We start from the raw sequence: 25,074 nt of genomic DNA, 5'->3' as shown, positions 1-25,074 counted from the left end.
TTGTAGGCACTAAGGATACGGTGGAAAGAGAAAGTGTCACGGAGATCGTGTCCTAGTGACACATATAAAGAAATCGACAGTCCTGTTAAGCGGGAAGGGCTCAGCAGAAAGGGAAGTGAGTGTCGAGGGGGAGCGCCACCAGAGAGAGGCGGGGTGCTTCCCCAGGGGTGCCTGAGGGAAGCAGGAACCGCAAGTGCAGAGGCCCCAAAGAGGGAATGCGAGTGAGGGGAGGAGGGGACCAAAAGCAGCTGGTGAGGTTGGAGGGTGTGAGTGCAGGGACCACAGACAAGCCCAGGTCAGAGAGGAGGGATGGGCCAGAACTGGCAGGACCTCCAGCTGTGGGGCAGCTCAGGTTTCATTCTAATGCAGAGGGAAGGTACAGGCGTTTCATAGTGGTCCTGTACTGAGGCTCTCACGAGCGGGGCTTAAAACAGTGCCGGGGCGGGGGGGGGGCAGGAAGGGGAAGAAGCAGAACAGAAATCGTACTGCCACGTGCTTGGCACGTCCTGGTGCTGTGCTGTCGGCTCGGCCTGCGTCTGTGCACTGGGAGGCAACACCCCCTTGCTGAAGGGCACCCAGCCCCTGCTGGTGGCACTGGGACTCTGGGCTCGGTACTCTTCACCACTACACCAGCACTGCCTCCATTGGGTGTCCAAATCTGCCTGTAGCTTTTCCCTTTTCCCATACTAGAGGGACTGTGACCTGTGAGGGTCACTGAGCTAGTAAGTGGCAGACAGGTTGAGTCCCGGGCATCTCAGGGTGCACCCCAGATTCCTGGTTGAGTGATCTCACTCTGCGTACCTGATGGTAAAGATGATCCATCAGGGCAACTTTTAGATGAGGATGGTAACCTCCAGAGGACACGTGGACCGACCTGCTCATGAATTCTAGCTCGCTTCTGTCAACTTCGTCTCGGAGGGCCTCAGTTTCCTGTTCTGTTAACTGAAAGTGATTGTTCCTGCCTAAAAAGGTTGCTGAGAGGATTAGGCAAGGTGACATACGTGAAGGAACCCAGCCCAGCACCTGGCAGGTGGGTCCCCACCAGATGCTGAGGAATTAGAATCTCATTTCGCTCTGAGGCTCGGCTGACTGCACGGACGTTCCTGTCCGTCCTCACTTTCAGGCTGATAGGAGGTTGAGCGCCCCTGGGCCACTTCTCCTTCAGCAGGGGACTTTTTTGTTTGATTTAACTACAGGTGATCTGTCTCCTCGGCCCAAACTGTCCACTCGCATTAACGGGAGGCCTCGGTGTGCCTTTTCGTTCTCCTGTCCCCACATCCCTTCCTCCCTATGTCCAGGAACAATAGAAGTGAAAGTGCAAAAGCAGCAGCTATTTGTGGTGCAGGGACCCCTCTCCCTATGGCCCTCTCTGGCCGGGGGCCGTCCCACTGTCTGGTCTTAATGCTGCCCCGTCCCCCTGACCGTCAGCCACCAGAGCTGGAGTTTTTGGTAACCTGATTTCAATTTGAGTGATTCCTGTTGAGCAATTGGTCTGTAAAAGAGTCAGGCCTGCAACTTGAAATCTCTTTTAATTTCCCATTTACCGCATCAGCCCCACATTGTCTATCATATGTGATCAGAAACTTTTTCGGTTTTTTCCCTTGTAAATTCCTGGCTGCTGCCACCACTGACTTCTTACGTCATACCTGTTTTCCTCCGTAGCAGAGGGGAGTGGGATGTGTGGTGTCATGGGTCTCCCAGAGACCCCCTGAGTCTAACTCAGCAAACACACAGGCGAAAATGCAATAGTAGAGGCAGCAGCAGTTCATGTCCAAAAAGATCCAGGGGTTTTAATGCCGTAGGTTCAACACTCGATTTGTTCAACGGCCATTTGTTCAATGATTGTCTGCTCTGGGGAAGAAATTGTCCTAGAAAATGGGGTACCAACTTGATCTGATCTGGTCCTGCTCTTGAGAAGGTGTCTTGGGATAACTGGAGTGAGAGAGGATGCACAGACACCCATCTAGCCTGGGACAAGCCCAGCAAGGGCTTTACCAAATGAGGATGCTTAGGTGGAGTCTTGAAGGACGAAGGGGAGTTTGAAGAGGCGGTAAGGGAGGAAATGGGGATTCTAGGAGGAGGGAGTGGGGTGGCTGAAGAATCAGGCTGAGGCAGGGGAAAAACGTGGCAGATTCAGAGACGTACAGGACCTTCACTCTTCCTGGTAGAGGGAGGGGTAAGCAGTGACAAGAGTCTGGAGAGGCGGGCTGGTGTGTGAGGATGGCTAAAACCAGGGTACACATGTGGGTTAGGTTGCCCAGGGAAAGTGTGTGGAGTGAGAGCACACGCTAAACCAGAACCCTTGCCAACAGCAGCCCTCACAAGGTTGGGGAGGAGCCAGGAGGGGCTGCTGCGAGACAGAAGGAACTAGGCCAGGGAAGGAGGAGTTGCAGAGTGGGGTCAGCCAGGCAAAACCTGCTGCCCCAGAGAGGCAGGCAGCTTCGGCCAGGAAGTCCCTGTGGACAGGGCAGCTGAGGAACCGGGCAGCTTGATTCTCTAGCATACACTTAAGTTCCATGGGCCGTAGAATTACCCCAAAACCGTTCACTTAGAGGGTCACAGCAGGTGATATTGACGGGAATTGTTGAGTCTGCATGTAGTAGGTGCTGCATAATTGCTTGCAGTTCCATGACAGTCCTCCTTGTGATTGGCTGCTCTGTTCCCATCTACGGTGGCATCTCGGTTTTTTCCCTCACTTTCCTTCAAGCAGGTCATCTTTTAAAATTGTAAATTGCATCTCGTCACTTCTCTGCTTAAAACCCCTTCAGGATAAAGTCAGAGCTTGTGTGGGGTCCTGGGTGCCGTGGCCCCCGAAGCTCTCTTCAGCCTGGTCCCCTACCCTCTCCCTAGCCTCAGGCCCTGACCACCCCGGCCTCCTTCCAGGTCCCCCCTCAGCCAGACCTCCTGCTGCTTAGGAGATGCCTCAGAGACGCTCCCTGCCTCACCCCGCCAACCCTGCCCACCGCCAGTTCCCCACCGGAACAGCACTTCCTCGGGGGAGTGCAGACAGTCTTCCTGCTTGCCCTGTGTCAGCCGCTGCTCCTGTAACTTCATGGACGTGTTTGTGTCCCCCGCTGCAGGGTGAACTCTGCAAAAGCAGGGACCCTGCCTGTCCTGCCGCCCCGAGTCCCCCCTCCCCCACCCATCTGGGTTGATGTGGGCCACGGCTTGCTCAACCATCTCTGACAGCTGAATGGCTGGGCTGACCCTGTCTTCTCATCCAAGGAGGAGGCCCTCTGTGCAGTCACCCAGGTGCACCTGTCGTCCGAGCTTCAGCCAACACGCCACCTCCTCTGCGAGCTTCCTGGAGCGGCTGCCGCACCGTGCAGATGTTCCGTGTCCTTAGGTGGGATGCACCTTCTTAGGGCTCTCGGGGCACAGCAGTCTCGGGGTGTGGGTTCTTTCCCGGCTCCTGGAAAAGCCCTCGGTGTACAGTGGGTGTAGTGCCGACACCTGCCCCCGGCCAGCTTCTCGGGTGTGCGGCCAGTGCATCGCACAGGGCCCCGCGCTCAGGAGGGGCCCCGCGCTTGGTTTAACGCTCCGCCTCCGCTGTCGCCATCTTGAAATTCTTAATGACATTTGACAGGTCCCCCAGTGGTTTTGCACCGGGCCCTGTACCTGCCTTGCGGGGGTGATGTGCGGGGCCACGAGAGAACCCTGGAATCTGTAGACGCCGGGGCCCAGCTCAGGGCGAGCCCGCTCTGCAGGGTCGCCTGTCACCATCTTAGCTCTGCTCACCCACAACCACAGTCAGTAACTCATTCTTCTGTTTGCTCAGCTTCATTGACTAAGTGCTGTGGTCAGAGGCATCGATCAACTGCGTCAAATCCCTCTGCAGCTGCTCCTCTCCCTCCCAGGGTTCCCGAACGCGGCCTGTCTTCAGAGGCACTGCTGGGGCTTGTCAGAGAGATTTCTGGGCTGCACCCAAGGCCCACTGAACCAGACTCCCCGGAGCTGGGACTGTGAGTCTGTATGGTTAGCAGTAGTGCCTGCATCTGTGCTGTGACGCGCAGAACGGAGCGTGAGAACCTTCGTCCAAGCGGATGAGCCCTTGGTGCGGCGTTTGGTGTCCTCTCGGTCTGGCCCCGGCTTTGTCTCCCGCAGGCAGCCTTACCCTGCAGCAGAGTCAGCTCTCCCTGACTGCCGTTGCTCCTGTCTCCTCCTGTAAGACCGGCAACCTCCTCTGAGGCAGTGTCCCCGGAAGCCCCACCCGCCTGCTTTCGTGCTCACTCAGCACGTGGTTTTTATTCTCCTCCGAGCACGTGTCCTGTCGCACAGTGGCTTGTTCCTGCTCCGTTGTCCCCCCAGCCTGAGAGCTCCTTGCAGGGGGTAGCTCACCTCTGCATCCTCAGTTCATCAGGATTGAGCCGTGGACACAGGACTCACGCTCAGCAAGGCCCCACTCCCTGGTCCAGCCAGCCGGCCGGTGGCACAGATGTTAGCTCCTCCGGGGGCCTGTGGGAACAGGCCCCGCCCAGAGTCATTCTGGGAGGTCATGCGTTTGTTGTGTGGCAAGGGCAGCATGTAGAACGTGAGCTTTCTTTATGTGATCATTACCCACCCCTCTTCCGTTTTAGAAATGACTGTGTGTGACCAGAGCTCAGGCTACTGAGCTACTTCAAACCAACCCCCAGTCACACCACGAAGAGGCAGTTGTGTTGCTTTTGTCCCCCAGACCTGTTGGGTTTTAAATGGTTTTCCTATCGTTGTAACCTTTCTTCTCGGCATTCACTAAAGGCAGCTGATGACCGCGACAAGTGGATTATGTGTTTTGATCGATACCTGCTTATGTGTGGGCAGCGTGGGCCTTAATGGCCAACGCCTGCGCCATAAAAGACGAGCTGGGTCGATGGAAGGTACTTTCTGAGCACCTACTGTGTGCTCCCACCTGAGGGGGACGTGCGGACACAGCAGTTCAGGGGAACGTGCCATTGTGGTTCTCAGTGGGCGTTCGTTTCCTGGACACACGTGGTAATAACACCTAACGCCTTCGTTCACAAAGTGCTTCCTGGGCTGTGACCCTCCACAGCCCCGCAGGACAGGAGTGGAAGCCACTGGATGGGGAATGGGACCAAGACAACAGGGCAAACCAAGTCCTGCACTCAGAGCTGAGCATCCTGGTCCCACTGGTGCACTTTGCCCAGTGGGTAGAGATCAAGATTAAATCACCCACTTCCTCGGGGCACCTGCCACGTCACTTAAGGCTTGGGAAACCCTTTCTTCCTCTTGAATGTCCTTCGCTATATGGAAAAAAGTGGCCACTGATGTCTGGAAACTTCTGAGTTCCTAGGGGGGCTCGAGCTGGTGGGGCAGCTCAAGTCCTGCTTGAGAAGGCGGAGGTCCCAGGACTGCCCGCTTCCCGGGCTCTGTGGGCTGTTGGTGGCACCTGTGCTTTCTGAGCCTTGGGGACTGCTCCGTGCACCCTGTAACCTCCTTTTTCTCCTCTGTCTTTCTCAGGCACATCTCTCTCACGCTCCCTGCTACCTTCCGAGGCAGGAACAGCACTCGGGCTGACTATGGGTACCAGCACTCCAATCTGTATGCCATATCAGGTACGTGCGGCCGCTGCGAAGGGCCAGCGATTTAGCGCGTCTGTGTCCCAGGCACCGCCTCCCTCTATGTGCTTCCTGGCTGCTAACGGCATCTGTGTGTCTTACCTCTCTTTTTACCCCTGCAGGGGGCCTGTTCCCTGCAGGGACCAGGCCTTCCCTTTCCTCTGTGTCGCCGTAGCGCTTAGTGAAGGGCCAGATCCTCAGCATGTTTTGAAACTAATGATGAAAAACAATGCGTGGATTTCACAAGCTTGAAGGGAGGTTTCCAGAGAATAGTCACCACATCGTTCACCTACCAGCTCCAGGGCAGGTTCCCCGCGGGGACTGGGGACCCCGCAGACCTGAGGCCTGGTGCCGCCTGCCCTCCGTATCCACGTCTGTCCTCATCGCTCATTTCTCAAAGCCAGGTCTGTGACCAGCGGCTGCGCTGGCGTCTCCCCCACCCCCGGCCCCATCGTATGAGTCTGTGATTTCTGAACTCGGCCCTGAAATGGATAGTGTTACCTTGGCAGGAACTTGGTCAGTCCTGGTTTCCTTTTTCAAAAAACTTACAAGCCTTATTACAGAATTGAGATTCATTAGGTGCCTGGCAGGGCAGGTGACTTGCTAAGAGCTGAGGAGACCCACAAACTTGACTCTGATTATACGGGGCCTCCAGTTGGGGGGCATTTGTATATAAGGGGGAAATGGCAAATCGGTACCACTTACCAGCACATACCCTTAATGGTGAGTGATGTTTTGAACACGGGAACATGGCATTCATTCATGTACCATAATGAATCGGTTATTTGAAAGGTAATCTTTTTTCTAAAAATTGCAACTTCAGGTTACTAAACAGATGAAATAGAACAATGGTATAATTCGTGTCAGTATTAGTTTTTCTTGTTATGATCACGCCCTAATAGGTTTGGAAGTATAAGCAAAGGCCAGTCGTTCCGTTTCTGGGTGGCGCTCCTGCTGGGGAAGGGGAAGGGGAAGGGGAAGGACAAGGACGGGGATGTTCTCAAAGCCCTCATCCTGGCTTTTCTCCAGGAGCCAAGCTCCCCAGGGCAGCGGGAACGTGTTGTCGAAGAGAAGCATCTCCAGGGAGAATTTCTTTTGTGCGCTGGCTATTTCAGCAGAGTCGACAAGGAGCATAACAAGTGTGGAAAGATGACCTATTTTGTAGAAAAGCTGAATATTTCCCCAGATGCCTGGTGGCAGAGTGGTGCAAAATAGGTCTGTGAAATCCAGCAGGGCGGCCCCGTTCCCAATGCACATGAGGAGAGCTCAGTCACAGCAGATGACTTTTCTCCCCTCCAGCTCGCAAATCTTTTTCCAGCCACGGGGTTCGGCTGCCCCCACCGTACCTGGATTCTCTGATGGCTTTCCCAGCTGTTGACGTTTCTGCAGAGAAGGGCCCACAGAGTGAAATCTCCTCTGGTTTGGCAGGAATGTTCCTGTCGGCCTCTGAGCCACTGCTTCCTCGCCCCGCGGCTTTGATGAGGTGTTGTCTGGGTTCATTTCAGCTGTTAGTTTAGCAATGCCGAGGTAACAGTCTCAAGACGCAGGGGAAGCCATTCAGAAACTTCCTGTTACGTTTGCGTAAGTGGCAGTCAATTGGATTTTATCTTCCAAACAGAGGTAGTCGAGGCTGTGGCCCAGGGCAGCAGGCAGCTCGGGCCTCCTCGGTGGTGGCAGCACCAGAGTGCCCCGCCAGGGTCCAGGACTGCTTTGTTGTGATGCCGCCAGGCGTGCCCTGCGGGACCCGCGGGCTCCGTAAGGCCGGCAGACTCAACACTGCGCAGTCGTGGTGCATGCAGCTGGGAGGCCTGCCCAGCGGCAGCCCGCCTGCGAGCCATTCTGGCTAAAAGGGAGCAGAGACCACGCCCCCCGCCCCCCCCCCCCCCCCCCCCCGTTCCAACAGTATCTGGCACTGAGTGGCATGTCTCAGTTTGGTATTGCGAAGTTAAGGCTTCAGTGGTTCACTCCAAAAACAGTCAAGGCAGCATGTGCCCCAGCCCCCAGCCCGTGCACAGTGCCCAAAGCCATGATGTCTGGCGCTCTGCTGGTAGTGGAACGAATCCCCAAACTGTTCTCCTCCCGAAGCAGCTCTGGCACACGTTCGCAGCGGGCGTCAGGCACTGAGCCTTTGGTGCGAACTCCTGGCCGGCTCTGGTTCGTTCCTGAAACCATCTGATCACTGCGCCCCTTGCTTGCGGTCCCTTCCTAAGATACGTAGGTTTCCAAACAATGTTATTAGAAGTTTGAAGAGCAGCCCACATTTAATTTGTACGTATGGTTATTAAAGTAATATATACTTTTAAGTGTTTTCCCAAGGGCATACCTGTTTTCCCAAGGGCTTATATTCCTTCTGTACCTTTCACTGAGACAGTTCATCCCTGTCCTGCCTGCAGAGGGAGAGACACTGCTCAGAGCTGCTGAGAGACCGGTGGACACAGCATGTAGCTCTGTCCCCAGCACACAGAGGTGCTCGTGAAATGGTTGTGGAAGGAAGTGGGGAGGAAGGAAAGCATTTAGCCTAGTGTCTGCCTTGCCTGGGAGTACCCTCTATGACCTCTGGGGCAGGTGATCGTCCTGATTTGCTGCTCCAACCCTACAGTGTCTGGGCCACCATCTCTGAGCAGCCCAGCCCATCTCTGCGCGGTGCTCCCGTGTTCAGCGGGGCTGTCTTACTGTATGTTCATATCCCTCCAGCCATCTGGGGTACCACGCGTCCCGTCAGCATTGCATGCCGACTGTTCTGCACTGTCCAGCCAGTGGGTAGTTCTCTCTTGCCCACAGGATTGGGGTGAGGAACATCGTGCTGAAATCCTGAGAAGCGTATTCCCTTCTCTGCCATCTTGTACCCTCATCAGAATGGCCATGAAGCACACCTTTGATCCTCACACTTCCTCTTCCAGGAATTTCTTCTGGAAAATACAGATGTGCAAAAAAGATTTATCCACAAGGGCGAGCACTGCTGCTTTTTAAATATAATACCCAAAAAAGGGGTGGGGGGGTGGATATCATAAATGTCTAAAATAAAGGCAAGTGGTTAAATTATGAAACATCCATACAGTGGCCTTAACTTTTCAAGCATCAGAAACAGTTCTGATTTAGATAAAAAGATGTGCATGAATGCTGTTAAGTGACAGCCAGGACGTGCAGTGTGATCTCGTTTTAAGAAGTATATCTAAAGGTCTGGGAAGGTACATGCCAAGGTGTTTATAGTGGTTTTCACTGGATTTTCCTGCTCTCCTTTCTGTTTCTTTGCGGTGTCTCCTTTTTCTGTGATCGCACATATTGTGCTCGTAAGAAGAAACAACATAGGACCGATGTTAACTTGTCACGCTCTTGGGAAGCCTTGCAGATTCCAGTGATCGCCGTCTTTTCTGAGTGCTCGCAAGTCTTCTGACTCATCATACGCTTTCAAATTCTAGTGGATATCACTTCCAGGCCACAGATCAATAACTATCTTATTATCCCTTTTTGAGGACATGATTTTTTTCTGTTGTTCAGTCCCCTGGAACCTCCTGTCCACTGATGTTCCTTAGAGACCACTGACTTATCTTTTGTGCCCAGTGGCCCCCCAGACACCGACTGAGCTTGAAAGCACCAGGCTGCTCACCTTTCTTGCCCCTCAAATTCCCCATCACCATGTTATTCACTCCTTAGGGTTTGAGGATGGTTTTCTTTGAAAGAGTAGATGAAATAAAATGGTGGGCACCTGGTTTGTCTCACTCTGTAACCTGCATATAGTAGGGTTGGCAAACCACTGTTTAAATTGTCCTTACTTGTGATAAGTGGCAGCTCATGGGCTCATTCTTTCCTGGCGATGTTCTTATCGGTGTGTCTCCCTCAGTTACATGCCCTTAAGATCTTCTCCTGGGAGGACTTGCTGCAGGGCCATGTTGATTTCTCTAGATTCTGTCCCAAAGCCCCAGTTCCTAAGTTTCCTTGTCAGAACTTTTAGTGGCTGTTAGTTTTCTTTTAAAGAATATCTTCTCTCTCCTGAACATCTTCTACTTTAGTCCCAGATGATGATATCCTCCCTTTTTGTTTCCTTATAATTTTTTTAGATGTTTAGGTGTCTGACCGTTTGCTCATTTCTCTTCCACCTATTCCAGAAAGATTTAAGGTAGCTGCAAAAATGCATGTAACAAAGTGAAAACGGAAGGAGAAACGTAAGAGTGAACTAAAATACAGGATAGCAAAGTAGGGTGCAGCTGTGGGTGAGGCTTTGCATGAAGCAGAGATTCTGGATTTGGTTCTGAGTCGACAGTTCCCTTACGGACAACCTAAAAATAAGCTGGTTGTTCGAGGAGAGCCTAACTATTCCTTTTATGAATTTTTCTTCGTACAGAGGGCCCTGTAAGGTGCTGGGAACAGCCGCCTTTCCATGAGTTTGATAAGGACAGACTGTATGCCCATGTGAGGCAGATCCACTCATGTTTGAACCCCTAAAATGTTTGGAAGTAGAGTGAAATGTTTCTTAAGAAATGCTCTTGTGCTGGGTGTCATGTGCCTTAGAGGCTGGGGACCTCGGGGGACGTCAGGAAAGAGGAGATCCCCAACGTCCTGTCCAACCTGAGGGCCACCTGTGCCGAGGGTCCCTGTAACAAGCAGCTCAGCCCAGAGGCACCAGGATTGTTTTTTCCAACCTAGGAATGTCTTGTCAGCCACGTGGCAGGTTTTACTTAAGGAACAGGTGACAGTAGGTATGGGACACTACGCTGTAAGAGTCTTGTTTTTGTGGTGGTTATAAACTGATTTATAGCGCCATGTAAAGAATTTTTACCAAAGAACTTGTTTTTCTCCGTTTTGAAAAAAACTGACACAGTCCTATAAATTAGTACAGTAAAGCAGAGGCATATTAAAACCAGCATGTAATAAAACCAAACATCTCCAGCTCAGCCCACAGTTTCAGGGTGAGCCACGTGCAGAAATGCGCTGAGGCCTCGTGGTGCAGGGAAGCACCTTTTAGCGCCTGACATCTTCATCTGTCCGTCAGCACCAGGCTGACCACGTGACTTATTTTCCACTTCGTCACTTTTGAGAGTGAAAGGGGCACAGAGTTGCATCAGGACAAAGCCGGAACCTGGAACCGACCCGGCAGACAGGGGCTGTGGTCACCTTGCCTTTAGTTTTTCTGTTTTCTTCAGGTTTTTTTTGTTTCTGTTTTTGTTTCTGCTTTTGTTTTTTGATTGCTGGAAAAGCCAGCTTATTGCCCTGCACAGCTGTTGCCTCTTAAAAACCAGTCCCTTTTCAAGATGTTTGACATCAGGAAGCGTGTGAGAGTGGACAAGCTGGAGTCCATCGGCCAGCAGTTCAGCCACGACACTCGTGCAGAGAGAAGGAGAATTTTATCTGAAACACAGAACCCCGTACGAGCCGTGTAACTCTGACATCAGACCGGGAAAGCGCAAAGCAATTAAAAATAATTAATGATTTCTGAATATCAGCCTTCTCCATGCAGTTTTAATCTAGTCCTCATTTAAATTGGAAGATGGACATTTAATTATCAGTATTATGAAATTCATGATTTATGTATTTCGTCCAACTGGATAAAATTTCTGCCATCAGCCCTTCCTCTTATTATGAAAGAAAATCTGTACATTTCACAGTGTGATCATTTAAAAACTCATCTGCAGCATATACCAAACAGCTGCAAACATATTTCCTTTCATTTCTGGTGATTACCTTATTTCTGTCTTTTAATTAGGAAAAAAAAAATCTCACCTGGAATATCGGAAATAAACTTAATACTGTAATGGTCATAAAGCACTGCCGGGTCAGAAAATGAAGAGACCAAAGGACTAAAACAATAGGGTGTGTGAGAGATGCTGTTCCTTTCTGTGTAAGGTGTTCTAACAGACAGCTGCTCCACATGTCACGTTTATGCTGCAGAGTTTGCGTGGGGAGTGTGTGTGTGTGTGTGTGTGTGTGTGTTTCTCCTTTTCCCATGCATGTGGGTGAGTGTCAGCCTGCGATTGGGTTGACAACCTCATAGGAGGGGAAGGGCCGCCGGCTTCTAGTGGGAGCCCCGGAGTAACGTGAATCGCCCTCTGCATTCCCAGGTACCCCTGTGGCCTCTGTCATTAATGGACATGTTCACGCGGCTTTTGTGGCCTTGAACTTCAGACCCCTCCTTTCCTTTATCCTCCGATGAGGATTTTCAGACTCACCTAGGACTGGTTGGAGAGGTGGGGGGTGAGCACGTGGGAGGGTGGCAGGGATCCGCGGGAGGAACGTCAGTTTGATGCAGCCCCAGATTATAGCATATGGGGAAAATTCCTCAATGAAGTGAAAAAATATTTATAATAACGGTGCTCAAATCAAGGAGGAAATAAGTCATTTTAAAGACATATAAATTTTTATCATCCCCTCTAACAGCCATTGCGTCCCTTGTCTATCCATCTATTCCTGCCCTGACAACAAAGGAAAATAGAATAAGAAAAAGCAGAAATGAATGGGAGTGGTGGGCACTTTATTGCATAGTGTATCTGTACCTCCTGACGTAAAGGTGCGGGTGACAGGTGGCCAGGTTTGCTCTGTACACAACCATGTGTGTGCTGTCAGGCGCTCACACGCTGCCTTGTTTCGATTGATGAATTGCCTGCTTTCTTGATTAAACCTTCCGCCACTTAAGAAACAAAAAGCCTGTGTTTAGATGGCAGAGTGGGACACGTCAAAAAAATCTGTCTCCTTTACCTTTGTGCAGATGTTGGGCACAGACTGTAACATGTATTATTAAAATGAATGTGGCATTTACTGTGCATTATTCCTTTCCTGGGAGAAAGGACTGTAAATTATATGCTAATAATAAGCTTTAACCCTTTCGAAATGCGAAAGATTCAAGAGTGCAAATATTCATGGAGGCCTGGCTAATTGGACGTGCTTTCATACAGCCACCGTGGTCACTGGCGTTAATAAACGGTCTGTGCGGGCAGACACGCAGGGCACTTGGGAACTCGAGGTGCTCCGCTCTGCAAGTGCCTCTGCTAGGATTTTGCGGAGAGAGACCCTGAAACCCCTTGGCTGGGCTCTGGGTCACCTTACGACAGATGAGGTCCAGAGCCATGTCCAGTTCCCCCGGCGCATCTTCTGGACCTGAGCATCAGGCATGGTCCTCTGGTGTTCTCCTGTGTCCCCGCTTACGGGGCTGGCTGGGCTCGGGCCCGGCAGGTACCAGGTGTTGGTGCCTCGCACTTCCTGGACCTGGCTTATCAGTCCTCAGTCCAGTTGCCCAGGTGGCAGACTCATGTCCCCAAAGCACAGCCTCTCAGATCAGACCTTGCGTTCTTTCATACCTCACCTGCCTGGCGTTGGGGCTGTCAGTGGCCAGTCTCCACCTGTCCGGCGTCCCTTCCTCTGTGCCCAGCAGCCAAGGTCGCTCCCCGTGTCCTCATCTTTGTGTCTTTCTGTGCATCTGCCCCTGCCAGTCCCATGGCCCAGGTGGCCCCATCGTCTCTTCTCCTTTTCTCTGCTGACCCATCCTTGAAGCCCTGCTCCTACACTACCTCTTCATGAAGCTTGTCTGCGTCCCTTCCAGTTGGGGCTGCTGGTCTCCTCCCACACTGCTTTGTGTTAGAGCGATCTCACCTGGGAGCACTCTGAGGCAGCAGAGGCTATGTTTAGAAGAGACGATGGAGGCTGTCTTCAATCCTTTTTGAATCCATGCGGTTGTGATTAAAGGCAAAGAGACCAGAACGACTGTTTACTTCCCTGTTCATTCAGCAGACAGCGCTGCCGTGTGCCAGGCCCCGTGTTCCCTCTTCGAGGGAAGCGTGGGGAAGAAGGTTCAGCATGTGACTGACGGGGCGTTTGGGGTCAGAAGCACGTGGGGCCATCACACAGAGCCACTGTGAATGGCCGCACTGCACGACGCATGTGAATGGCTCCTGGCTGGAGCTGTGCAAGGGCCCTGCGTTATGTTACCCTGGGCAGGTCACTCAATGCTAGTTATTCACCCCTGGAAAATAATACAGTAACCGCCCACTAGCTTCCCAGGATTGCTGAGAGGATCCAGGATATAGAAGAGTGTGTTATAAATCAGGAGGCAGTGCGGGAATGTCGCTTCCCTCCATACTCGCCTCCCCTGCAGGGCTGTGATCAGAGTTGGAGCCCAAAGGTTGGATGAGGATTGCCGCTCAGGACACACTGGCTCATCTTGGCCCCGCGCTCCCTTGTATGATTTTATCTGTGAGATTTTACTTCTCAGCAGTCAGAGCGCTCTGAGTGCTCAGCGAAAACATCTTCCTCAGGCCAGAGAAACTTGCAGCAAAGGCTCTGGCAGGGCTCGGCTCGGCACCCCCTGGAAACCGAGGCCCACTGTCACGCATCGTCACTTAGACGTTGGCAGCTCTCCGTGGCAGGCAGCCCATGAACCCTTCTCGGGAAGGTGACAGGATGCTGGCTTGAGGGCAGGAAGGAAAGACGCCCTTGGCAGAGTGAGCTGGCGACTTCCGTAAAATCTTCCAACGTGCCTTTGGTGTCTTTGGAGGAAAAGTGCTGCTGGGCTGGCTGCCTTCCGCTCCGGGCTTTCATTTCTGCTTTTCCTGTGCTCCACCGGCAGGAGAAAGTTACGACTTCTTCCAGTTTCGTCATCGTGAAAAATAAAAATATTATTAGGTGACAGATACTTCAGTGCTCTTAAAAGGTGGCCACGCCCTGCTGTGCCTTCAGTCTCGCTTCGGTTTTTAGGCACGGCGGAGTGTAGGCGGCGTTGGTTTAATGGGCCACGTCCCCCTCTTAAATCCTCGAGTGAGGCAGCGGAGAGGCAGTGGGAAGAGCCGGGTGCAGGCCCAGCCTCTCCTGCTGGCTAGCCCGGTGATGCCAGGCTCGGCACCACGCGTTTCTGGATCTAAATGCCCACGTCTCTCGACATCAGTAATTGCAATAACAACATCAGTGATTCAAATGTAACTGTAGTTCAGCTAATACTTTTTGGAAGTTTCCTCTGTGTCGACCACTGTCTAGTATCTAAGGTAGCGGTGGTAACACCCACCTCCCAGGGCTGGGGTTGTGTGGGAAGGAGCCTGTGTGTTTTTCGGGTTGGGATACCTGAGGTGTTACTAGCAAATGTGTACTTACTGACTCCAGACTTCAGAGAAATTCCATCCAAACGCTGTCTTGACTATAAACTTCCCAGACACGGACAGTTAGAGAAAAACCAACTTTCTGACACCTTTCTCCCTGCATGCTTACCTTCTTTGTCTAGTTTTTAAGCAGAAATATGCCTCCATTTCCCCATCGTAATTCCCTTCCTGGCAGGCAGCGTGATTGTGGTCCTTTCTGAAGGCCTAGCCAGAGAAATGCTGAAAACAAAGGGAAGACGCTTAATCCCAGCTCTTCATCTGCTCTTAGCACTTCTTCAGAGGTTTTCTCTGGGGCGAATGAAGTCGTCAGGTTTACCGAACACTCCTGCCTAGGAGCAGCTTATATCGGATTAGCCCTTTGTTCCTTTTCCTATCTCTGTCTCTCCCTGTGTCGCAATAATAGACTGTCAGCTGAGAGGGGGAAATGATATAATTAAGGGAAATTCTTTAAACACATTTAGGGAGCTGAAGTTGTTTTTGCTTTTATTAAAATGGATTGCATTCATTTATTTTAATAATACCTAGCCTTCTTCTAGCACTTACTGTGTACAAGACTCTGGAGTAAGCCCTTCCCATGCATTTTGTTATTTAATCCCAACAAATCCTTGCCAAGAAAACCTTTAGGATTTGTCCTGTTACTACTACTGTCCCTATTTTACAGATACAGCACAGCTGCCAGCGTTGCTGAGTTCCTACGTTCAAGCCTCGTTTCGAGCCTCATAAAATAAGTATCTTTATTTTACAGGTGGAGAGACTGAGGTTTGAGAGAGTGATTTGCCCCCAGTTACACTGCCAGTGAGCGGGAGGGCTGAGATTCAAGCCCACCCAGACCCTAAGCTCCCAGCCCCCGCCTGGAGGACGCTCCTTCTGGCTGTGGACTATTTCCCTGCCTTTGTCAACTGAAGTTGGAAGGACCCCCACACCCAGAGTGGCTCACGGTTTATTAGGTCTCAGTGTTGTTTCAACCTCAGATGATCCCCGGCCCCTCATCTCTGGGACCGCATCAGAGTGAGGCCTTTGATCCTTGACTGGCGATGACCCCCCAGTCCGCAGGGCACTGCCAAGAGCGGTGTGGCTCCTATTGGCCGTTGCTGGGCAGAACGGTGAAGAGGTGAGCACACAGCCCCCCACTTGAAGCTGAGTGACCTTAGGCAAGCGGCTTCACCTTTCTGGGCCTCAGTTTCCTTGTCTGTTAAATGGGAATGGCAGTGGTTTGTAGTGAAGATTAGAACCGTGCCTGGTACGTGGAAGGTGCTATAGATGTGTTGATTATGATTGTAATTATTCCACAGCACCTCCCTCCCGCCCCTTCTCAGATTCTTTTCCAACCAGGAAAGGGAATACTCCAGATGCTTCAAGGAACCTCCTCTCCATCGGTAGGCAAGGCTACTGCTGGTCTTGTGTCAGAGACGGAGACCTTTGTCGGGGGGTGGGGTGGGGTGCGGAGCTCTGGGCACCTGGATGTCCCCTTGCTGTGGCCTTCCATCAGCCCTGTGGTGGCAGTGGGCAGCGCAAACAGACCATTTCACACCTTGGGACTGAAGTGTAGGCGTCTTCTTCCCCTGTCCCAACTTCCCGGACCCTGCCCACAATAGGCCTCTTATTTGAACTGACAGTCACCTCAGTGCCATCCGCTTTGAAGCTTCGTTCTCTAGATTGGGCCTCCTAAGGTGCCAGCCTCTGCTGAGGTCACTGAGCCATTCCAGACCCTGTGCGACCCTCTCCTGAGCTCCTGGTCGCAGCTCCCGTCCTGCTGGCCCCACTGCCTAGGTTCTCCTGCTCTCCCGCCTGGCCAGCTCCCAGGCTCCAGCCTGGCTGACTTATGACGGTAGTCACAGGGGATCAGCTTCCAGGTGAGCGTCTTTAAACTTAGTGAGTAAAGGTGTGGGCCTCGGCAGAACTCAGGGAGAGGTTGGATGGCTGTACGGAATTCGGTGATGAGATCACGAGTTATCCTCTCTGTCCGTCACACAGGATGTCAGGACGAATGCATTTAACTGCTAACGTTAGGACAAAAGACATTCTGGTCTGTTTTGTAGCAGTGAAGCCACCTTCCCTCTGGACAGAATGCCTGAATCCATCCGTTTTTGTGCAGTTGGTGTTTGTGTCCTGAATACCCAATGCCTTCTTCCCTCTTTTTATAAATGGGCGGTGGTGGTCTTAACCTTTTATGTTTAAAAACACAGTCTTCACTGCTCCAGCCTAGGGTTTGGACAGGATGTATTTATCACACACCCCGGAGAACGAGGCTCCTTACTCCTCAGATTTGTGTTTTGATCGTCTCAGACGGTGAGTGAGGCAGAACTGTCCTCCAAGCTTGAGATCCTTTGTTTAGAGCAGTTTCTTGCGCCTGGCTTGTTCTACAGTGTGAACGATCTCATGATCCACTGGCGAGGCAACGTCCATAATGTTGAAGGAGAGAGGAAAGCGTGCCTCGTTGGCCCCAAGCATCGCTCCTGGTGACACGCTTAGAAGCACTTAATCGCCTCCTATCTGGAGGCCATAAACGCACCCATCTTTCTGTTCCATTGCCTCCTGTGTTTACCTTACGTATGCCCTGTGCTAACAAAATGTCAGTGTCACTCCTGTCAGAGAGTCCTTTGGCTCACGAATTACACAGGCCCCCCTCACCCTTCTTCTGCCAAAGGTGGTTGGCCCTTGTATAGGCCCAGCGTGGGCAGCTTCTTTGGCCATAAGCCTCTTGGCTATTCTTGCTGCTTGTAAGCTTTGGCCGTCTGACTGGTTTCCCGGTTCTAATGAGGGCGACCTGTCTTTGGTTACAACGTCTTGTTCAGTGCTCAGTTCTCTGCTGGAGTCCAGGGTCCGTCCCAGGAGGTTAGGACCACGCGCCTCGTTCACTGGTGTGCGTCCAAGCAGGGCCCAGCCCGCGGGAGGCGCTCGGTGATATTTGTCGTCGGATTGCTTCTTGAAATCCACCCTTTGTATCCGCCCTTCCCAGCTGCGTGACTTTGGACAATTTGCGTAACATTTCATTCGTCTCCTCTTCTGAATCTTGAGGATTAGGGATAATGGATGTGAAGTGCCTTGTGCTGAGCGGGCCCCGCAGAGATGGCAGCTGAATGGCTGTCGCAGACACTGTCGTTCCAGGGAGCGCTGGGCTTAGTCACCTGCAGTAAGACCCCCACCTCCACCCCGCCTAAAATACCATCAGGAGGGGCAGCTGGTCCACTAGGCAGGGCCAGAGGAGAACTCACAGCTCACACCTGGAGGGACCCTGCCCAGTTCAGGGGGCTTCTTGGTGTCATATAAGACCAACCCCCCATCCTAGCTCAGAAATGGGTAATTGCATGAGATGTAAGTTTGTTACTGGGTAAAACAATTTAAAAGAGAACATCTCAACATTTAAATGAGCCTCCAGTTTTCCCCTTCCCTTCTCATCGAATCAGCTCCGACTGAGAAAGGAGCATATCCGTGCTCAGCCCTCTAAACACTTTGACTTCTTTCTTCTTTGCCTTTTGGTTTGTGGCTCTTTCTTTCCTGCCCCTGTCATCCCAGGACCCTTGAGCCAGAGTCCTTACGTAACTGTGAGCCAGGACTTGCTTTCAGGGTCCATGAGAGTCACGCCACCCACCGAGCACATCATGAAGGCTTCCCTGCGCTCCAGAGCTGCTGCCAGGCCGGGTGCCGGCTCCAGGGCTTGTGCCGAGGGCTGGCTCGGCAGCCACAGGACACACCATGCACTGAAGACGATCTTTCTTGGGGTTTGGGAGAACAGTTTAAACAACTTTCTTAGATGTCCCCATCTTAGGGGAGGAAGCCAGGGTATCTATCGATGCTAAGGGACTGCTCCTTTCTTCAGACTACATTTTTTTTAAAAGATATTGTATCTTTTATTTGGATTTAATGAGGACAGACATTTTAATCAGAGGTTAGTCATTTATTTTTGCAAACTATTGTTTTGATTCATCATTTTTGCAGATAATTAAATGGTTCAGTTGGCACAGTGTGTCTACTTTATTAAAACAGGTAATTTTGGGAAAAAAAGAGAGATGCTATTTTTTGGATCACTGCACAAGAATTGCTTTTATCTTCATCTTTGAGCATAGTTTCTGGTTGTTTTGCCAAAAGGCTCTCTCACGTTCAAGCATTTGGTGTCCTCTCTGGTCTGGGGGGGGCTTGCCCTTGAATGATTGGGGTGTTAGCCTCTATGCCCTTTGAACCGGGAGGTGAAGCATAAATTCTGTGCTGTTACCTTTTAGAAAGACTCTTAGGTTTTAATTGGATTGGGGAAAAGAGCCTACAAGTTATGAACTTTGCAGAGCAGCAGTTTTTATGCTAAAAACAGATTAATTGTAGCCCTCGCAGTGGGTGGAGTTTAAAAGTCAATTACTGCTTGTCCTATTATAATTTACACACCTAGGATTTGAAAAAGTCTGTCACTTGGTATAAAAATGAAAGGGTTGCGTGTACTGGTTTGAGTATTCCTGTGACTTTTCATTTGTAAATGCTTTAACTACACATATTTGTGTGTGTGCAACTTGTAGCTGCGGAGTTCTAATGTTACTGCAGCTGTGAGCAGGATTCTTCAGGAAGAGTAACCTTTAAGATTTCATTCTTTACATCCGTAACCGCTTGGAATATAGTCCTTTGTCTGGCGGTTCATTCCACTTGTAGGCACCGTGGCAGCCCCTGCAGGGCCTTGGGGACACTCCACTCCCGGGTCATGAACCAGTGAGGGACGGCCCTTCAGGGGTCAGTTTTTTAAAAACAAATTGCTCACGACGTTTGCCTTCTTTGATTTGCCCATGTTTGCATCCTGAATCCGTTAATTCACTCATTAAAAGGATTTATTTTAGGTGGACCAATTAAAACTTCGGAAGCTAATTTTTTGCTGAGTAGCGTGGACCTCTGGAAGCACAATTTATAATACAGCTTCTGCCCTTCCCCACCGAGAGCTGTCTGATCGTGCTGCAATCCCTGGTGCTCAGAGTACAGAACCACTGTCCTTTGTCCTCCCGTCCCGGGAAGCTGCTGTGTGGGTGGGTGTCTCCGGGCCTCCGTTGTTTTATGGGGAACTGGCAAGTCTGAGAAGCCCAGCCCAGCCCGGGAGTGGCTCGCACGATTTGTTTCCTTGCATAAACCCCATAGTTTAATATTTTTTAATAGGAAGCTGCTGTGTAGTTGGGATATTTAAACAGTTATTAACCGAATGACAATTAACAGATTGCATAGACAGATTTTCTTTTGAAAACCTCTGAAATTGAGTACAGTTTGCAAAACTATCACGACCTAGTAATGACAATGAATTTTGATTTCCCGGAACTGATATTAGACTCCTTATTAAACTATGTGCATCTGCTTTTAATTTACTCCAAATAATTGGAAAATGCAATGAAGCTTTCCAATTAAAGCACGGCTTTATGCTGTTTAATAATACCCCCATAATATTATAGCTTATGAAGTGACAGGTGAGTTGGTGTATGAATAAAACATAAAGCCAGCAATAAGGGACAGAAAACCGGAGACAGTTGTGGGGATTTTAAATGCTGGATGTAATTTGCATATATTAATCTCTTCTTTTCAGCCTTATCAGGCGTTCTTCAGTATTTGAAGTTAAAATAGCGTTGACAGGCGGGAGTACGCTTAGTTTTTTCAAGGATTTATTACTTGTATAATTTCTGATCTTTAATAAGCAGATATGACTGATCCTCATAGTTCTATAGAACTTGGTTAATTGTTCCAGATGGCGTGTACTGATTATGCAAAATTACTTTTCACACCATTTTTTTTGTGATGGAGTTTGGAGTAAAATTAAATTTTTTATAGCCTTCTTATCATGCTGTTTTACAGTGGTTTTTCCACAGAAGTTGAATTTAATCTACTATATTACATTGACCAGCACAGTTATTCTAATGTAGCATTTTGTGATTTGACAAAGAATAATAGAACACATTGCTCATTGTTCATTACTGTGTCCCTAATAAAAAGGAGCTCCTGTGTATAGCACATAGCTGTTATTTATGAAGAATGCCTAATTCATACAGTTAAAAATGCAAAATTGTACTATGTCGTAGTTCCTTCTGGGGAGAGAATATCTGGGAGAAGCAAATGGAAATAGGCTTGTTGCTACAGATTTTACATGCTGGAGGAGGGGTCTTCTTTTAATGACCAGAGCGTTTAAATTGTGCTACTTTCTTCTTCTGTGAAGGAGAAAAAAAAAGCCGAGATAATCTCATTCTATTAAGAGAGGTGTCACCAGTTGACTTGTCTTGATTTACATAATCCCAGAAGTCTTTCATAATTGAATAGCATATATAAAAGGTGGTTATACTTTGGTATAAAGTATCCAAAAAAAAGTCTAAAAAGCTCCAATGATAATTCGTCTCTTAACGTTTTCTACAGCGTTAATTTTTGCAAAGCATCTTGGCGCTGGTGTCAGATCCAAGTCCAGGCTCTGCGTGCTACCGGGTGACATTAATCTAGGCTTATCCCTGTCCAGGTTTTCAGATAACATTCTCTCTACAGTTCAGCTGGTAGTGGGATATGATGGACTCAACAGATGCACCCCAAAATGAGATTGTAAGGCTCTTATCTTGATACAGGGGTAGATGCAGTTTCTTTCCTTTGGGAGAACTCCCAAGAGCAGGGGGAAGCGGATAGATTTTTCTGTTGCATGAAGAATCCTGTTTGGGTGCATAGTATTTTAAATACAGTACATAAAGAAGAAAAGCATTTCTAATGGATATAATCTGAAGTTTGACTTGTTTTCAAGAGGCCGCTGGGTAATAAGTCTTATCAGGATTTTTATAGACTCGGGATATACATTTCTATTTCAGATGGAGTAGAATCCCTCATACAGAGAGACTCGCAGATCTTTCTGTGGCCCGACTGCTTGCTCTGGGCAGTTAGTTCAGTTCTGGGCATCAGCACCTCACACCCACCGCCGTCCTCCCGCAGGCCCCGAGAATGCTTCCTTGTTTGAACAGACTTGAGGTGGATTTGGATCTGTTTAAAAGGTTCAATCCCCTTAGCCCTGGGGGAATCAAACTTTTTAAAAAAATATCCTTCTACTAGCAACACTGATTGCTCTTCACAGCGAGGGCCCCGGAGTAGAAGCAGGACTTCACTGATGCCTCCATGACAGGCTCAAGGGAAACAGACAAACAGAAGGTTGCAGACCTCAGAGGTCAGAGGACGTCTGTCCAGCTGTCTGCTGAGGGTGGGAGCACACGGTGCAGGGCAGGGGTGCTGTCTGGGAGCGTGGGCTCTGCAGAGGGCCCAGGAAAACAGATTCAGTTAGCTGCCCAGATGTTACCACTGCCAGTGTTGTGTAGATTGTACTGTATTCTGGTCTTCAAAATATTTTCGGTTAAGGTCTACTTTGTATCTAGTCTAGTTGTGAAAGAAGTTAAATGGTAAGGTAAATATATTTGGCTGCCTGTAGTACTGGAATGACTAATTAAACCAAGCATAAAGAAATGTGATTTGGAGCCCAGAGCGCTTTCAATAAGCAGTACTAACTAAATTCTGTATTTGCTGTACCTCCAGAGTACTTCAAACGCTTCAAACCTTTCGCATGCCCTCTTTTGTAAACTCAAAATGTATTTTGTGAAAATGAAAATTATATGAGAAAGAGAATGCATAAATCAGACATGATTAAAAATATTTGTTCTAACGCAGCAATAATTTCGTAGTAATGCTTTCATCAGTATAGCTTAAGGCTACATTAAGTGGACAGACTTTATATGGGTTCTCTAATTTTAATCTTCAAAATGCTATCTAATGTCTCATTAAGACTTGCATATAATGTATCTTAAGTACAGTCATTAAATATAGTTTAGGGAGATTTATGTTCAGATATTGCTTAAAGATGTTTTAATAGGCCCATTTACTCTGATGATATTAATGAGCTCTTAATACAGACTAAGCTTCTAAAACTAATGGTAACGACTCCAGCCTGAACACAACAATTTGGGCTTAGAACCTGGTTTGCACAAGAGCCCCCAGGTCAGCCCTGCTGACACGCAGAGTCAGGGCAGACCCTCTGTGGAGCCTTAAGTTTTGGAAAACAGTCTCCCCTGACTTGGTCTGACTGCTGACCCAGACGACTCCCTCCTTCTGCCAGCCCTGAGCACAGCCCCACACCGGGCACAGGACATGTGCTGATTTGGCCAAATCGTCTGTCTCCAAGGTCATCTGAGTGGCGTCGACACCCTTGGCGGTATCGTTGGGGCACGGGAGGGTTAAAGGGGGCTGTCGCTGTGCTTCTCCTGGAAGCATCTGCCAGGTGAGGTGTGCACAGCCTGGCAGCGTTACGTGAACAGCTTCGATCTGCCGTAAGTGAACTGTAAAAGGTCGCGTGGGTGTGCTTTCGTAGGCATTCCTAGTGACTGAAATATACATAATAAAGTGGTCCTGCGAATTCAAAATTGGAAAGAAAAACCCAGCCCACCAGAGTCTCTGTGTGCCCCGCGCTTGTGCACAGTCATTCCCCAGGCCCCACTTCCAGACGTGTCACAAAAAAATCTCTGTTGGTATTTCTTTTTCTTTCAGAGAAATGTTGAAAAGCACTTTTTTGGGGGGGGGGGGGTGGTTTACAATTATTTTAGGGGAAGAAAAAAAAAGAACCTATGAGTTCAGAGACTTTTCTAATTACTAAATTGGTTTGTTATAAAAAGATAATAGCAAATTTCTTCTTTTCATAATTGGACATTTCTTCCCTGTAGGCTAATGCATGCACGGCCCCTGCGTGCACAATAAGTTGTGCTTCTGAAAAGCCATAACTAGCTAATAACAGCTACAGTGTCATCAGAGAGTAATGGTGTGCTGATTAGCATAATTAATGACAAATGGTGGTGCAGAATTGGTGGATTGGTTTAGCGGATGATGAATGCGGCGAGGCCTGGGCTGGGACCTGCCAACTAGGCCTCGCTGGCTGTCAGCCCTTCTGTTCTCGCGGAGGCAGCCCTCATTAGTCACGATGGGAGGTGCCAGTTTGTATTCTGTTTGGAGCACAGAAAACTTAATAATCCAAGCAAATGTGGCTTTCCCATTTTCCTCTGTTTTTACTCCCAAAACTCTCTTCTCGCCCGTTCCCACTGTGGCTGGTCCATGAGCACACAGGTCCTTCGAGACGCTGCCCTGATCCTTGAAGGGGGAACACAAGGTAGCGTAGTGGAGGGACACGTGTCGCCCGGCTCTCCTCTGACCATAGATGAATTACTTCTGCTAGGAGGACTTCTGCTTGTGACTCTGTTTATCTGGGTATTTATAAGGGGAAAAGAAATGAACTGGGTAAGCTATACATTCTGTCCTGAAATCAGACGAGCACATTTATCTTTGACTTGATTAATCAGACCTAATTTGCATTCTCAAATGAGACTGATAAAAATGGATTTACCTTTTAACCTTTAGAGGGGAAAAGTATTTCTCTGCAAGGTTTCTAGGGCTATCTTTCCTTAACTGATAAGAAGCCACTCCTTTATCAATAAAGATGAAAATCCTTAATTTGCGTTAGTGAATGAGACTAATTATTATTTAGTTAATTAGCATCTGGAAATGAGGATTATCTTAATTACAAAGCACAATTTCCCTAACAGCTACAAAACTGTAAGTTTGATCCGTGTGGAAATTGGTAACTGTTATTATGTAATTAGTGATAACATTAATAGTACAGAGTATTTAGACGTCATTTGCATATGCAAATGTAATTTACCTGAGCCAAGCAATTGGACCATTAATTATTAGAACGTGACAGAGCTGAGTGAAAGTTCTAGATAGCTAAATGGTATCCATTATGCAGAGAATCTAAATTATTGTCATAGAGTAGGTAAGCACCTTTCATATTTAGCTGGTCAGAGTGGTTTTTGTTTTAAGAAGAATCAGGAGTGGGAAGGTTAAACCAGGACACTTCTCTGCTTAGGGAAATAGCTGGCCATGTAGTCATCTCCTTGACTCTGGTTTCCCCATGCTTCCCAATATCCCTTGAATCTTAGATGTACTCTCCCTATATACCTTAACATTTCTGAATATTGGCTCTGTCTTACAGTTGATGTGTACTCTTAAAACAGTTACACACACACATGAGCGCAGTGAATGATGAAGTTGACAGTGCAGCTTACAGTTGGCAGGGGAACATTCAGAGCTTTCTGAATCTTATCTGTGTAGTCCTAGGATCTCCTCCCTTCGGAGCTGCTTCTTTATCTGCATCTCCTCTGGTACCCATCTACTCCCTCCTCAGGCCGTAGCAGTGTTTCCCAGAAGACGGGGCGCGTGCCCGTGAGGGAGTGTGAGATGCGGATGGCCTTTAAAATTATCTTATATCAACCATAATAGCATATCAACAGATAGTATTGTTGAGAATAAGATTAAAGCAGGTGTATTAATCAGTCTTTGCTGGGTACTGTTGCAGTCAGCAAACAACCCCCCAAACCTTGGTGGCTTACCATACCACCATTTTGTGTGTCACTCAAGTTCCGAGT

The 25,074-nt window shown here is 49.3% G+C and overlaps 1 protein-coding gene across 2 annotated transcripts in view; it reads left to right on the top strand.

Annotated features, from left to right (window-relative positions):
• The window catches only part of MVB12B (multivesicular body subunit 12B), a 176,186-nt gene that overhangs the window by 92,864 nt on the left and 58,248 nt on the right, over positions 1–25,074 (top strand). For both annotated transcript variants that reach the window (XM_069540748.1, XM_060014144.1), the window contains exon 7: positions 5,458–5,552. In XM_069540748.1, the coding sequence (XP_069396849.1) occupies positions 5,458–5,552 (95 nt within the window). The remainder of the gene's footprint in view (positions 1–5,457; positions 5,553–25,074) is intronic.

This window comes from Delphinus delphis, chromosome 6, assembly GCF_949987515.2.
Source record: "Delphinus delphis chromosome 6, mDelDel1.2, whole genome shotgun sequence".
Taxonomy (NCBI): Eukaryota; Metazoa; Chordata; class Mammalia; order Artiodactyla; family Delphinidae; genus Delphinus; species Delphinus delphis.
Note: the sequence above shows the minus strand (reverse complement) of the source record. Positions and strands in the feature narration are given on the sequence as shown.